Raw genomic sequence first — 14,535 nt, 5'->3', positions numbered from 1 at the left:
CCTATTCAGGACATTTGTAGAGCTGCTTCATGGGCCTCTGTCCACACCTTTTCATCACACTAGGCAATCGTCTACCAAACACAAGATGATGCCAGGTTTGGTAGGGCGGTACTCCGTCCCGGAAACCCTTAAACTCCTACACACCTCCATCAGATATAGCAGGGGTCGGCAACCTTTCAAAAGTAGTGTGCCGAGTCTTCATTTAGTCACTCTAATTCAAGGTTTCGTGTGCCAGTAATACATTTTAACCTTTTTAGAAGATCTCTTTCTATAAGTCTATAATATATAACTAAACTATTGTTGTAGGTAAAGTAAATAAGGTTTCAAAATGTTTAAGCAACTTCATTTAAAATTAAATTAAAACGCAGAGCCTCCTGGACCAATGGCCAGGACCTGGGCAGTGTGAGTGCCACTAAAAATCATCTTGCGTGCCGCCTTCGGCACGTGTGCCATAGGTTGCCTACCCCTGAAATATAGCTTGGAGTCACCTACTGTGGAATACACATGAGCAATCACTCGAAGAAAAAAGGACAGTTACCTGTTCCGTAACTGGCGTTCTTCGAGATGTTGCTCAGGTGTATTCCACATCCCACCCTCCCTCCCTTCTGTCAGAGTTGTCTGGCAAGAAGGAACTGAGGGTGTGGGGAGTGCACAGCTCCCCTTATAGCACTATATAGAGGCACCACTCTAGGGGTCACAGCGGTGCTCCCTCACTATGTGTACTGCTAAGGGAAAAACTTCCGACACCGATGCACGTGGCGAGCACGCACTCCTACCATGGAATACACCTGAGCAACACATCTCAAAGAACGCCAGTTACGGAACAGGTAACTGTCCCTTCCCGGTCTCATTCACTTTACACTTTCCCCAACAAGGCAGGTATCCTACAAAGGGCCTCCTTCACTACACAAGCCTGATTCATTCACTGAGCCAAGACACATTGCTTTTAGCTCTATCACTCAATGAATCACGGATCCTGTGGAAAAACTAGTATGTGATAAAGTAATTAAGGACTGTATCATAATGCATACACACAAGAGGATGAATTAAGGTTGCATGGGCAACCTTAATTCTGGCATTGCCTAACTTTTGAGTGCGTGACTTTGCAACCTTGATGTCCTTTTAACATAGTTTTCTGGGACGTAATTTCCTAAGTTTTTTAAAATGCAAATAGAAAGAACAGAAATTCCACCACGTGGAACCATACTGACCACTAGCACTGGACATCAGCGTTCAGATCTACAGTACAGACCACTGCCACTTGAGCTAAGAATAACTTGTTATTTTCTATTTGTTCCAGTCACTATAAGGAGACAAGACTCACTCTGCCAGTCTGTTTCACAACTATTTGATGACAGGAAAGGACCGTTATGACTCAGGAATCCTGGGTTCAGTTCCAGACTCAGCAGAGGAGTATTCTCCAGTGGTTATAGACATTCTATCCCAGTTTTCGCTCTCCCGCCCCTGCCCCCTCCTAGGCTCTCAATAAAATGGCTGTAAGAATGTTTTTTTTAAACATACACCAAAAAACTGTATTTCTCCCTGATCTCATTCTCAGAAATGGCTGAACCATTTTCGCAGAAACTTGCCAAAAATGTAAGCCTGAGGTAGACACCCAACATGGGAAATTTCAGCCTAAGCAATTAAAGTTTGGCAAAGTTACAAGCAACTGAAAACAGGAGCCATCTTAGCTATAGACAGTGCCACCGGCACTATCTATTTTATAAACTGACACTGTCTCCTGCTCCATCCATACCCATTTGCTTCCACATTAAATTCATATACTTCAAAAATGAGTAAATTGATGGAGACTAGAAATGACAAAAAGTGAAGACAAATTATTACACTGAATGCATGTGGGCAGAAGAAAATATATGCAGAAAGAACTATAAATATTTTTATTGCTACTTGTTTGAGCAGAATTGCAAAAGCTCTGGGTGAGTAATGTAGGTATCCTAAAGTCACTAGCAATACAAACTCTCCTCAGATCTTCTCTGTCTATAAAACATGAGAATATACTGAGAGTCACCGTTCAGGAGGAGGAAAATTTGTGTTACCTGAACGAAGTGGCTGTTTATTGCATGTAATCAATTGCATAATTTTGGTCACTTCATCATATTCTATGAGAGAGAGTGCATACACACTACACATATTTTTAACAAAGGTCAAAACCTGACCTTTCTTAATTCTATATGGCAGAACTAGTTTGAAAAGGTCAACAAATTCACTTTTTTTGAGGAACGCAGATCTGAAGCTTCCATTCCTAAAATGAGATGTCACAGCAATTCTACTGACTTGTGGCTGACGTTATGCATCATGTTTTATTTACAGTACCACTACGCTACAATGGAGGACTCCAAACACCCATAGTGCAAAACAAAATCACCCACACACACCGTGCTAAAACCAAAGCTCAGCAGGGACTGATGTCAACTGAAAGGCACTTGTAGTTATGATCTAGCGTATTTCTAAATGGTAGCTGAGACACATTGCTTTTAGCTGTTAATTTTATCTCAGCCTCACCTATTATGGCAAAGCACCAGTTCTGCTATAAAGTCCCTGAATAAAACATTGTGTAGCATTTCATTTGGCAGAAGTAAGAGATTTATAGCATGTTTTAACAGTAGGTAAAAACAACAAAAACGCTGGTTAGAACAGAATACTTCCATAATGGTTATGTCAATTCATAGCACAACTCTCCTCATCAACTGTATAAATGCACTTTTTTTAAAATCAGTGACTTCTGCTAAAATAATCGGTCTCATGACCTGCAAAGCTTGGCATAGAAATGTCTTATCAGAAAAGATGACAAAAATAATTTCCAAATTCTTCAACAATTCTTAAAGGCTATTCTGCAAAGACAGGATATAAATATGTACATCACATATTTCACCCTCTTTTTTCAGACGATCCCATTAAACTGTAGTGAAGTCATTAAAAATCCTCTGAAAAAGTTAATCCTTTGCAAAACAGATATTTGTTTGTGGTAAAATTCCATCCTGGACAGTGAGTCAGCACAAGACCTATGCACCACTTATGGGGCCAGACCCTGCTCTAAACTGGCATCACTCCACTGAAGGCAGTGAAGCTACACCAACTTATACCAGCTCAGGTTCTGGCCCAGGCCCTCAGAATAAGGGTTGATAGGACATAAGTGGTTTAGAGCTTGTGCTAACTCTCTGCATGGGTTCACACACTGGGCCTGATCCAAAGCCCCAAAGAAGTCAACAGAAAGATTCCCCAATTATTTCAATAGGCTTTGGATCAGGTTCTTGGAGCACAGATCGAGTTTTATGGCAGCTAAGTCCAAGCTGGGGCCTCTCTCAGCAATCTTTTATCACTACAAAATATTTTAAACACCTTGCCTATTGGAAACTGGGTTTCCTGTGGCTACTGCTGCAGGACATAACCAACGGTTGTGAAAGGATTTAACGAGTAGTATGACTGAGATAGATACTGCATCTCCTACTACCCAATGTCAACACACCACTCCCACCCATTTGATATCCAACAGGCATATACACAATCTACAGTCCATATTCTGGCCTTGGCTCTAAGCAGTAGGACTCAAAGCTAGTGCTAGGATCCTTGGCCCTGTGTTTGCATTGGATAGCATAACAGAGCTGGAGAGCTGAGAGGCAAATGGCTGGGAAGGTGGCCTGACACCTGTCACTCCAAATACAAGGGAAAATTTATCACTTAAAAGTCCAGGTGAGATACTCACGGTTATCATAAATAGGGTTGGAGATGACAGGAGGAATTGGTATTGTACAATTGCCATGTTCATCAGGGAGGAACACCTGAAAGCAGAGTCTCACGACATTGAGGTCATACTCATCAACATTAAGCAGCTGTTCTTCAGGCACTGCAAGATGGAGAGAGATGGCAGAGTAAGAATTATCACACAGAGGCAGCAATCACACAAAGAAATTGGGGTGAATCTCTGCTGGCAGAAGCAACAATGCCACCAATGCATGGAGGATTCACCTGTGAAACTCACTAACTCCCGCAGGAGCTGTATGCATCAATCCCTTGCATGTGGAACAGTAGCCTCTAACCCTTACTCCTTCAGTTACAAATCCCAAGGCTGCTGCAATGAAAGTGTGTTATTCATCCAAGCTGCCTCTTGGATTAAATGTGATGGGCCAGACTGTGGCTGCCCCTCAGCAGCTGCCCGTGAGGACAGCAAGCGAGCACCACGGATAGTGCCTGTCTTCCCCCACCACAATGCACTCTGAACAGGAGGCAACCAATGTATAGACCCAATTGTTTAGCCAGCAAATGCTCAAGGCAATGCAACGCATCTCAAAATAATGGTTCCCAACCTTTTGGGGGCTCCTCTGATTGTGAGGGATCTGCACCTGGGTCTGCAGTGGGAACAAGTGCCATTGTCTCACCTGCGGTGGTTCATTCCCTCCCCACAACCTCTCCTAGTTCTCCCCTTCAAAGTCCTTATTCATTCTCTCCAAGTTTTCCCTCAAGTCCTTCTCTGCCTTAGAGTTTCTCCCTTTCTCTTTTCCAGATCCCTCCCTATTCTCTCTCTCTCTCAATGCCTCCATTTTCTCTCTCCTCCCCCACCACCTCCATGCGTAGTTAAGATGAGAATATAGACAATTTTGCCTTAGCACAATTCTTCTAATGTGTAGGGGGCCTTGGGTCCCAATGGCTTGTCAGGAGACAATGCTGGGGGATTCTGCACAATGTCAGGTTATTTTCTTCTTAGGATGTGAAAAGAAAAGAAATGAAACATCCAGGGGGGGCGGGAAATCACCAAAACAGCAGTCTCTGTGACCACAATGCTGCAGGGCACCATCTCTGCTCTTGCCCCATTCCCGGTGTGCCTCTAACTACAAAAAACAAGATTTGGCTCTAAAGATGCCTGTTAATACCTCGTTATTAAAAAAACAAAACAAAACCTCCCTGCCTCCACTGATGGGTACAATTATTGGAAACCATATTTTAACTGAAAAAAGAAGATACATTTCTGCTGATTTGTGTCAGTTCTGTATCTTTGGGCATAGCAACTACTGGTATCACATAATGGTACATTTAGGTGACACAACAAGTAAATCCCTGTAGGGATTTTTACTCATATACTTTTCCCCAGTGTAAACTGAGACATTATATAACCCATGCCTAGCATTTTAGTTTTGTCCAGCCTTCTACATCATTTTAATTTTCAAAATCTCATACTGGAACATATCCTACTTCAGATATTTATCATTAAATACCTCATCTATTGTTAGTTTACTGTAAAAATCTGATGCCAGAAAAAAGAGTTATCTGAATTTGACGATATTCTCTTTTCAAGTCCCGAATTAAATTATCTGCTGAGTTTTTTTAAATGACACCACAGAAAAGATAATCTGATTTCACTTATTAGAATGGGAGGTCCAGTTAAAGAGCTATTTAAAGAAGCTTTTCTCTCTTCCAAACCTATTGTTAGCCTGAGAACAGTTTTATGGTCTCATTCAGCCATTCAAAAGAATCACAAACCAAATGCCTGCAGTATCAGCAGACCATAATAAATCTTCCAGTTCACCCATCCTCCAAAAACCTCCTACAGATTTCCACCTTAGTACTGAGGATGTCAAGAGTGAAGCTTGAAACATGCTTGGACCAAAAAAAAAAAAACAAAAAAACCCCCAGTGACCACATTGTACTGATAAACGTCAAACACTTGCGTTTTGGTGTCCGCCCCCACAAAGAGTAGGAGGTAACACCACCCACTCTGGTGACATTTTTTTTCTTCATTTTGGTATTATTGAAATAGTACATGCAGCAAATTCAAAAGGGGTTCCTCTGCATTTTTCATTTGCAATTGTTATTTGAATATCTCAGTCCCTCCAGATCTCAGTTTTAAAAATAAATTTGATCTCTTTCATTTTAAACATGGGATATTTATCTATAAATGCACCAGGAGTTGAAAGTTAAAAATCAGCCCCTTTACAGCTTTAAAAATTTTGGATCCAAACCTGGCATCCTTACCTGGGCAGATCCTCTTCTGGAATTATTTAGTCTGCAGAAGAGACAAGTGAGGGGGGATTTGATAGCTGCTTTCAATTACCTGAAAAGGGGTTCCTCCAAAGAGGATGGATCTAGACTGTTCTCAGTGGTACCAGATGACAGAACAAGGAGTAATGGTCTCAAGTTGCAGTGGGGGAGGTTTAGCTTGGATATTAGGAAAAACTTTTTCACAAGGAGGGTGGTGAAGCACTGGAATGGGTTACCTCGGGAGATGGTGGAATCTCCTTCGTTAGAAGTTTTTAAGGTAAGGCTTGACAAAGCCCTGGCTGGGATGATTGCATTGGGAATTCGTCCTGCTTTGAGCAGGGAGTTGGACTAGATGACCTTCTAAGGTCCCTTCCAACCCTGATATTGTATAATTCTATGACTTGGAGGTGCACCTTGTAGAATTTCTGACAAATGCTACCTTCATGGAAGATATTTGTGGGCTCTGGATGGGGCAGAAAGCATAGCCCCCCTGCCCTGCAGAGCTCAGATGTACAGGGAAAGGCAAAGCCAAACTTGTGCACTCCATTGAATCTGCAGTGGAGCAGAGCCTCCTTGCCACAATGCTTGTGGTCTCTCCTCTACGCTGGTATGGCTCTTGGAGAGCAGTGTGTCGTGCCTGTAGGCTTATCCAGACCTTTTTACACTGGTTTGCTCTCTGCAGCAAGCTCTGGTAGAAATACAACAGCAACAAAGATGTGAGGGAATGACTATTGGTTTGTTTCTGCTGCTAGAATTAGGCCTGAAGATAGTTTCCTACTAGGATGGTTCAATATGTTGCAAAGATGAGATCTCTGAGCCCAACTCCTTTCTCTAATTGGACAGATGGCTGCTCAACCTAGCTCAGGCCTAACAGATGAAGCCCACTCATCCTTTTGACGTTACTTGGCTGACATAAATGTTTAATTTCATAGATTCATAGACTCTAGGACTGGAAGGGACCTCAAGATGTCATCGAGTCCAGTCCCCTGCCCTCATGGCAGGACCAAATACTGTCTAGACCATCCCTGATAGACATTTATCTAACCTACTCTTAAATACTCCAGAGATTGTACTTCAAACCCCTAAGCAATTATTCCATGTTTACAACCTCTGACCAGTTTAGGAACTTTTTTCTAATGCCACTAAATCTCCTGCGCCGTTTAAGCCCATTGCTCTGTTCTATCATTGAGGCTAAGGTGAACAAGTTTCGCCCCCTCTGAATGACACCCTTTAGATACCTGAAAACGCTATCATGTCCTCTCAGTCTTCTCTTCAAACTAAACAAACACCAGTTCTTCGCTCCTTCATAGGTCATGTTCTCAAGAACCTTATCATTCTTTTATCTTCTCTGCCCCTCTCATTCTTCCACTTTCTTGAAAATGTGTGCCCAGAACTGGACACAATACTCCAGTTGAGGCCTAACCAGCGCAGAGTAGAGCGAAGAAACTTTCTCGTGTTCTGTTACAACACACCTGTTAAACATCCCAGAATCAAGTTGCTTTTTGCAACCGATTACACTGTGACTCATATTTATGCTTGCTTCCACTATGACCCCAGATCTCTTTCGCCATACTCCTTCTTAGACAGTCTCTTCCCATTCTGTATGTGTGAAACTGATTGTTCCTTCCTAAGTGGAGCACTTTGCATTTGTCTTTATTCAACTTCATCCGGTTTACCTCAGACCATTTCTCCGATTTGTCCAAATCATTTTGAATTTTGACCCTGTCCTCCAAAGCAGTTTTTCTCCTCTTGACTGAGTCTTAGGGAACGGCATATTAGCTGTCCCAATGTCTCTGGTATCTCATCCACTCTCCAAAAATTTAAGCAATAACATCTCAGTACCATTCAGGTTCAGGGACTGAAGTTAGCGTTTCAGCACTAGCCTTTGGTGATAACCCAAACCCTGATGATGAGGGCTTCCTAGGCTCATTCCAGAGCTCCTGGATCATAAATTATTAAACTAAAGGTGACAGGAAACTTTATCCATACTACAAACCTCTCTCCGTGGATTTGACAGCGTTGGGATCTGCTGTGGTTTAGCTCATTACAGATATATGGAGCCAGGCACGACAATCTGGATCTGGTTTCTGATACCGTACCACCTCAAAGCTGGAATCCACAGCTGTGGATCAGCGGCCTTTACTACAAACTAAGGCTCTGATCATGCATTGTGGTTTGCACAGATGCAGCAGTCTGCCCAGGCACAAGAAGTTGCAAGATTAGCGCCTAAAGCAACTCCAGAGTTCCAAAAATGTATTAGATTATGTGGGAATTTATATGCTAATAGTAAGGTTCAAATAATGTATCTCTCCAACATATAAAATGAGCTTTCAAATTTTCACGGCTTCCTAATCAGTCCACTTGACCAAGCTGTTCATTACCTTGAAATACAGAAAGGGTACAATGGACTAATATTTCCAAAATATGAAATCCATTTGAAGAACAGTTTTTACTGGAGACATCAGTGTTGTGTTTCCCATATTCTTAAAAGTACTTTAACATTTAAAAAAAATTGGCCATTTGAAAGAGGAAGTGTTCAGTTAAGACTGATTCCTCTTGTCTATTTTTAAATTTCACTTCTTACTAGAGGAACAGAATATAATGCAGCAGTCATGTTCTCTTTTTTTGCTTTAACCCCATCTTGTGATCTTTAAAAAAAAAACAACCCAAATATATGGGCCAAATGCCACCTTTGCATAGAAACACACAGCTCTTGTTAATGTCAACAGGAACAACCCCAAAGAAAACAAATCTTTATTTTTGACCTGAGTGGGAATTAAGAATCTCATCCTGCTCCCACTGAAGTCAATCTGAGTTTTGTTGTTGACTTCAATAGAGGCAGGGTCAAGCTCTAAGTAAAGACTACTTAAAAATAAAACAAAATGACAGTAACTCATTCTACATGAAAAGCCAGATCCTCAGCTGGTGTCGTTTGCTGTAGCTACAGTGACTTCAGTGTTGAAAGAACCCAGCTGAGGATCCATCCCAAATATCTGAACTTTCTAACACCTAGTCGAGAGGATAAAAAAAATCTGATCCCATTGTGTAAGCCTCACACAAGCAGTCCCACTGAAGTAGTCAATAGGAGTACTCAGATGAAGTACTCAAAAAGCAGAGGACTCATTGCATGTTGGAGTTTGATAAGCACAGATATGGTAAGAAAAGCTTGTGCACAACTTTATATTCATAAAAGAACGTGCCCAATTTCTTGGCTTCAGTTCAACAACTTCTTACTTTTAAACTCACTGTTTGTAAATGGCACCACACCTTATTCTCATCATAGGAACCAACCAAAGCAGCTTTACAGCTAGGCCTGGCCCAACATCATAACAAATTTCCTGTGACTGTCCATTCTAATTAAAACCTGGTCTCACTGCAGCTGAGTGAGTTCACACCTCTTAGGAGTTCACTTTCTGTGACTATTCCAACACACAGATGTACATGAAGGAATGATTGTGAAAACAGTGAATTTTAAGTAACTTTAAGAATACTGATGGAAAACATATTTTGAATTCATAAAATGCAGTTATGTGCATCAGAAACTTGACTGTCAGAATTACTCATGTAATCATAAAACAAAAAAGTCATGTGACCTATATACACACACGATCAAAACCAGTCACTCAATGCTATTCAAATTCTCACCAAGAACAGCTCACAATCTACCAAAAAAAAAAAAAAAGCTATTCAACTTTTCATTTTAAATGAATAAATTTGAAAAAAAATGCTGCATTACTAACCCCAAGTTTTCAAAAAATCTTGGGATTGTCTTAAATATCATCAGATTTCAAAAATAGTAAATGTGAAGGTTTTTTTTAATCTGCTTTCTGGGTTTAGGGTCAAACTTTTGTCTACAATCACGAGAGCTAGAAATGTAGCTTACATTTTTAAACAAGAGAGAGATTCTCACCTATCACTTTACTCCTGGCACTGGGGATTTAAAAAAAGGACATCAACGATCCTGAGACTTGCAATAAAATTGTGGGAGTCAGCAACACTGAAAATGGTTAGCTGTTTAAAATCAATCTGTTACATGAAAGAGGCTACACTCATTAATACATGATTTTTCTATTGATTTGTCACTTCAGTGCTACTTACCACTGTTTCAAGAGATACTCTGATACAACTGCTGTAAAGAGATTCTTATTTATATGTGTCAAAAATAATAAAACCTGTAATAGCTCTCCACTTCTGCATCCATGCAGCTAGGGTGGAGACTAACAAGGAATTATAACTCCAGAAAGTTCCAAAGCCATTGACTTCAGCAGGGAGCCCTAAATTCCATCTCTGTAGTGAAGCTTCAGTGACAACTAGTTCCTCCAAATGTCTGTCCTTTTTTAAAAGAAAGGTGGAAAATTATCCTACCTGGAAAAAGTAAATAGGATTATGGATCGCTCAGCTTCAAGAGGTAGTAGGTGGACTATTAAAAAGTAACAGATCTTAAGAGAACATTTACAAATCACTATTTCAAATCTATATGCTGCAATAGCTCCCCATCTTTGAGGGCACCATTTCCAAAAACATTTGGCAGTGGACTAACTCTGCTCCCGCTGAAGTCAAACATTAGACCAATGCAGTTAAACCAAGCTGAGTGCTCTTTAAAATCCAATCTGAAACACCGGTGATTCGTGGGGCTGGGGAAAACCAAATACAACAATGTGATCAGATTAAATCCAGGTCTACACTCAAAAGTTAAGTTGACCCAGGTACGTTGCTAAGGGGTGTGAAAAATCCACACTCCTGAGCAATTTAGTTAAGTTGAACTATCCGCTGGTGTAGACAGCACTAGAATTCTTCCATTGACCTAGTGACCGTCTCTTGGGGAGGTGGATTAGCTATGCTGATGTGAGAACCCCACCTGTTACTACACACTGTGTTGCTGTGCCGCTGTAGTATTTTAAGTGTAGACTAGCCCTTAAGATAAACTTAAAATGTTTGTGATTGAAAGAAATATCTGGGGGCTTTTACAAATATGTTAACTACCTCAAATTATTTGGCAATTACCTCAAATTAACTGCCCATCAATAAACTTGACATAAAAGAAGTCTAGTGTTTGAGAGGCCCTAAGTGGGCAGCTGCACTCTGTATGAACTCAAGTTTCTGGGTGGTCTTCAGATGTAGCCCCAGGGTAGAGCACATTGCAGTACCCCAGTCTGGAGGTGATCCACAGGCATGGATCCCTGTGGCAATGTCTGCTTCTGAAGGGAACAGCTGCAATTTCTTTGCCAAGCATAGATGAAAAATAGCACTCCTGGCTACTGCCTTCTGCTTGACCATCCAAAAATCAGGATCTATGGAATTGGGAATAATTTCCTACAGATAAGTAGTTGGGTGATCAAGGGAAAGCTCTAAACAGATGAGAACACCACAGTTATCCCCAAGGAGCTTCTCTGCCAACAATGGCGAGGAAAATGGTCTGACTATTTTCAGCATGCTAGCTCAGAGTATAGTCGCAGTGGCAGGAAGGACAAGCCACCTTGAGTACGTGCCTATCGTCTCGGATAGGTACATAATCAGGGCAACTAGCCCATCCTGCAGCGAGAGCCACTCTATTTTTAGAGAGCTAATTCAGAGCTACTGGGAATACATCTCCTGAACCCAAAGTTACACTTCCAGCTTAAAGTGTGGACATACCCTAAGGCCTTGTCTACACTACAAATGCTCTGTTGGTACAGCTAAACTGGCAGAGGACCCAATGGAGAGCGTAAGTTGACAGAAGGAGTTTTTCTGTCAGCATAGTAACAACATCCCTCCACAAACATTAGTTACACTGACAGAAGATCTTGTCACCACAGTGCATCTACACTGAGGCTTTTGCTGATAGAACTATGCAGACTGGGGGTATGTTTATACCCCTGACTGATCATGCTATGCTGGAAAACTTTGTAGTGAAGACCAGGCCTGGCCTGGGAGGACTCAGGGGACCTGGGTCTGCTGCAAGGCTCCATGGATGACCTTTGGTAAATCTGTTTTATTATACTGGGATGTTCTTTTGAAAATCCCACCCCACGTCCTTCTATGTCTCAGTCCCCATCCTTAAATGGAGAATAATGCTTTGCTACCTTGCAAGGGTCTTGCTAGGATAAATCCGCTAACTTGGGTGAGATGTCCAGATACTACGGTGATGGGGTCAAGATAAGCAGACAGAAAGGAATGTTCTCTGCCATTCTCTCACTAGAAATGTACTCCCAAGGGTTCTATGGAATTAGGCATCTCTGGAGAGCTCATTTTTCTTGCTTCTGTAACATTAAACTGCAAAAATTCTGGGCCTGATTTGTCACTACAATTCCAGGTTCCTGGCATAAAAGTGAACCAACCCACTGGTAAAATCAAGACCTCTCTTTTTTACTGACACACTTTGGCCATGTCTACACCAGTGAGTTTACAGTGGTACAGCTTTACTGATGCAGCTGCAGCGCTATAAGATCGCTCATGTAGCCCCTCTCTGCTAATGGGTAAGAGCTCTCCCATCAAGGAGGGGCAGTAGCTCTTTTGTCAGGAGAAGCTCTCCCACTGACATAGCACTGTCCACACCAGCACTTTTGCCCACTAAACTTACGTTGCCCAAGTGTGTTCTTTTTTCACACCAATGAGCGACATACGTTTTGTGAACATAAGTAGTAGCGTAGACATGGCCTAAAGCTGCCAGAAGGATCAATACACTACCAGGTGAAATTATTTTGGGATTAAAGCCTGAAGTTCTCTCATGATGAGATTGCATAGGGAAAGTGAACGGTTATTTGGAATATTGAAAAGAAGTATAGATGAGGCAGGTGCAGCTTGTTAGATGTCACCATACCTGATTAATATCAAACTCCTCCCTCCTACCCCAAGCAACACCATCAAGTTGATTTATGGAGGCCACCCACTCTAGAACGGATGGGCAGGCAACTCAGCATCTAACCTTAACATGCATGGAAACTTCTGAGGCAGAAGTGTCAAGCTGCCAAAAGGCCTTGTGCTGATTTTATGAAATGCAAAGTGTGCAGAAAGGGCTATGTTAAGTATACCAGCTTAATTTACCAAAGGACATGTTGTGTGCACATATTGCAGAGCTGAATTAAGCCTCTACCACTTTAACAAATACAACTATAACTATTGCCCTAATGATCAAAAAAAAATGTACTTCACTAACTAGGTCACAAACATTCCCACTAATAACTATGGGTTCATTCTGACAGCTCATGTATGTGGCCATACAGATTTAGGGCTAGACTCAGTATTTACTCAGTCCTGTGTAAGGGATTGCATGTAGATGCACTGCCTTGGGAGCAGCTCCCAAAAGACTGCATCTCAAAGAAACTTCTCTGAGACACAATTCCTCCAAAATCCCTTTCGAGCAGGGGTTGAGCATTATATTGCATCCGCTCACTACCAGATTCCACTTACTCCACCCTCACCTCCAGATCTGTGCAAAGTGGGGGAATAGATGGCTCCAGCTACTCCCTGAGCCTCACTTGCAAGAGCAAATGACCTGGCATGCAGTCCCTGCTCTCCCCACATGCCTATGTAGGTCCTGCATTGTGTGCAGGGGGTGACGTGAGGATTTTACATCCCTACAGGGCTACATGAAGTTAAGTCACAACTGAGCCCTTTGAAGAGAAATACCTCACCTTTCTGAAGGCAGAATTTGGCCCTATACACTATCGATGGGATTTCACTACAGTAACTACACTCTCTCATGATTTTATGTAGTGCCAATCATCATAAAAGCATCTAGGAAGCCAACTAATCAGTAAAAACTAAAATTAATAGAAATTGCCAAGTCTGTCTCTCCTCCACACATATTACAGCACTTCAAAGGGTAGGGAAGCATTTTACAGATGAGGAAACTGAGGCCTAGAAAAGCTATGAGGTCACAGACAAGTCAGTGGCAGAATCAGAATGGAAATGAGATCGCCCGAGTCACAATGTCCTACTCTATGTAGACAATTTTATCTTTAGACAAGCTTCTCTTCCTGTTTTCAATCTAACCTAAAAACTGGAACTGAAGAACCATCTCCAAAGGAATTTATCCAGCAGCTGTCAAATGAAGCTCAGCTAGATCTCTTTCTAAGCTTCAATTTAGCCACGTAATGTCTCCTTTAGCAACAAAAATTTTATGCTTCCAATTTTTTATACTAACTTCCCCCCGCCCCCCAACTTCAAATAATTTGCAACACTTTCACTTTAAGCAAAAGTCCAAATTTCAGCATAAGATTAAACAGGAAGGAATGTACGCATGGGAGTGGTGATGGTGAAGGAATGAAGGGATTCCTCAAGCAAATGTAATTGGGTGACCAGTGTGTCTCTCTTTTCTTAGTGGGTTTACTCAGTGTTAAACAAACTGGTAGCTTTTCATTCAGTGAATTCTTCAGTTTTAGAATTTAGGCTGATTGCTTCTTGTTGTTTTTTAAGGACATCATTCCTTTAAATATCTGAGATATCCATTGCAGAGACTTCTGCTGTTCTGCACTTCACAAAATGTTCTGAAAGTTACCGCTTAAAGATTCTCTCCTGTGCTAAATAGAGGTCTTGTGCTTATTCAGTGACTGTAGTAAG

General features: G+C 41.6%; 1 protein-coding gene across 1 annotated transcript in view; it reads right to left on the bottom strand.

Moving 5' to 3' along the window:
• Window positions 1–14,535, bottom strand: part of REL (REL proto-oncogene, NF-kB subunit) — a 46,404-nt gene that overhangs the window by 12,968 nt on the left and 18,901 nt on the right. Inside the window, exon 5 of the mRNA XM_032766737.2 lies at window positions 3,725–3,865. Within this exon, the coding sequence (XP_032622628.2) occupies window positions 3,725–3,865 (141 nt within the window). The remainder of the gene's footprint in view (window positions 1–3,724; window positions 3,866–14,535) is intronic.

The sequence above is a fragment of the Chelonoidis abingdonii genome, chromosome 3 (assembly GCF_003597395.2).
Source record: "Chelonoidis abingdonii isolate Lonesome George chromosome 3, CheloAbing_2.0, whole genome shotgun sequence".
NCBI lineage: Eukaryota > Metazoa > Chordata > Testudines > Testudinidae > Chelonoidis > Chelonoidis abingdonii.
This window is presented reverse-complemented; position numbering and strand designations above follow the sequence as displayed.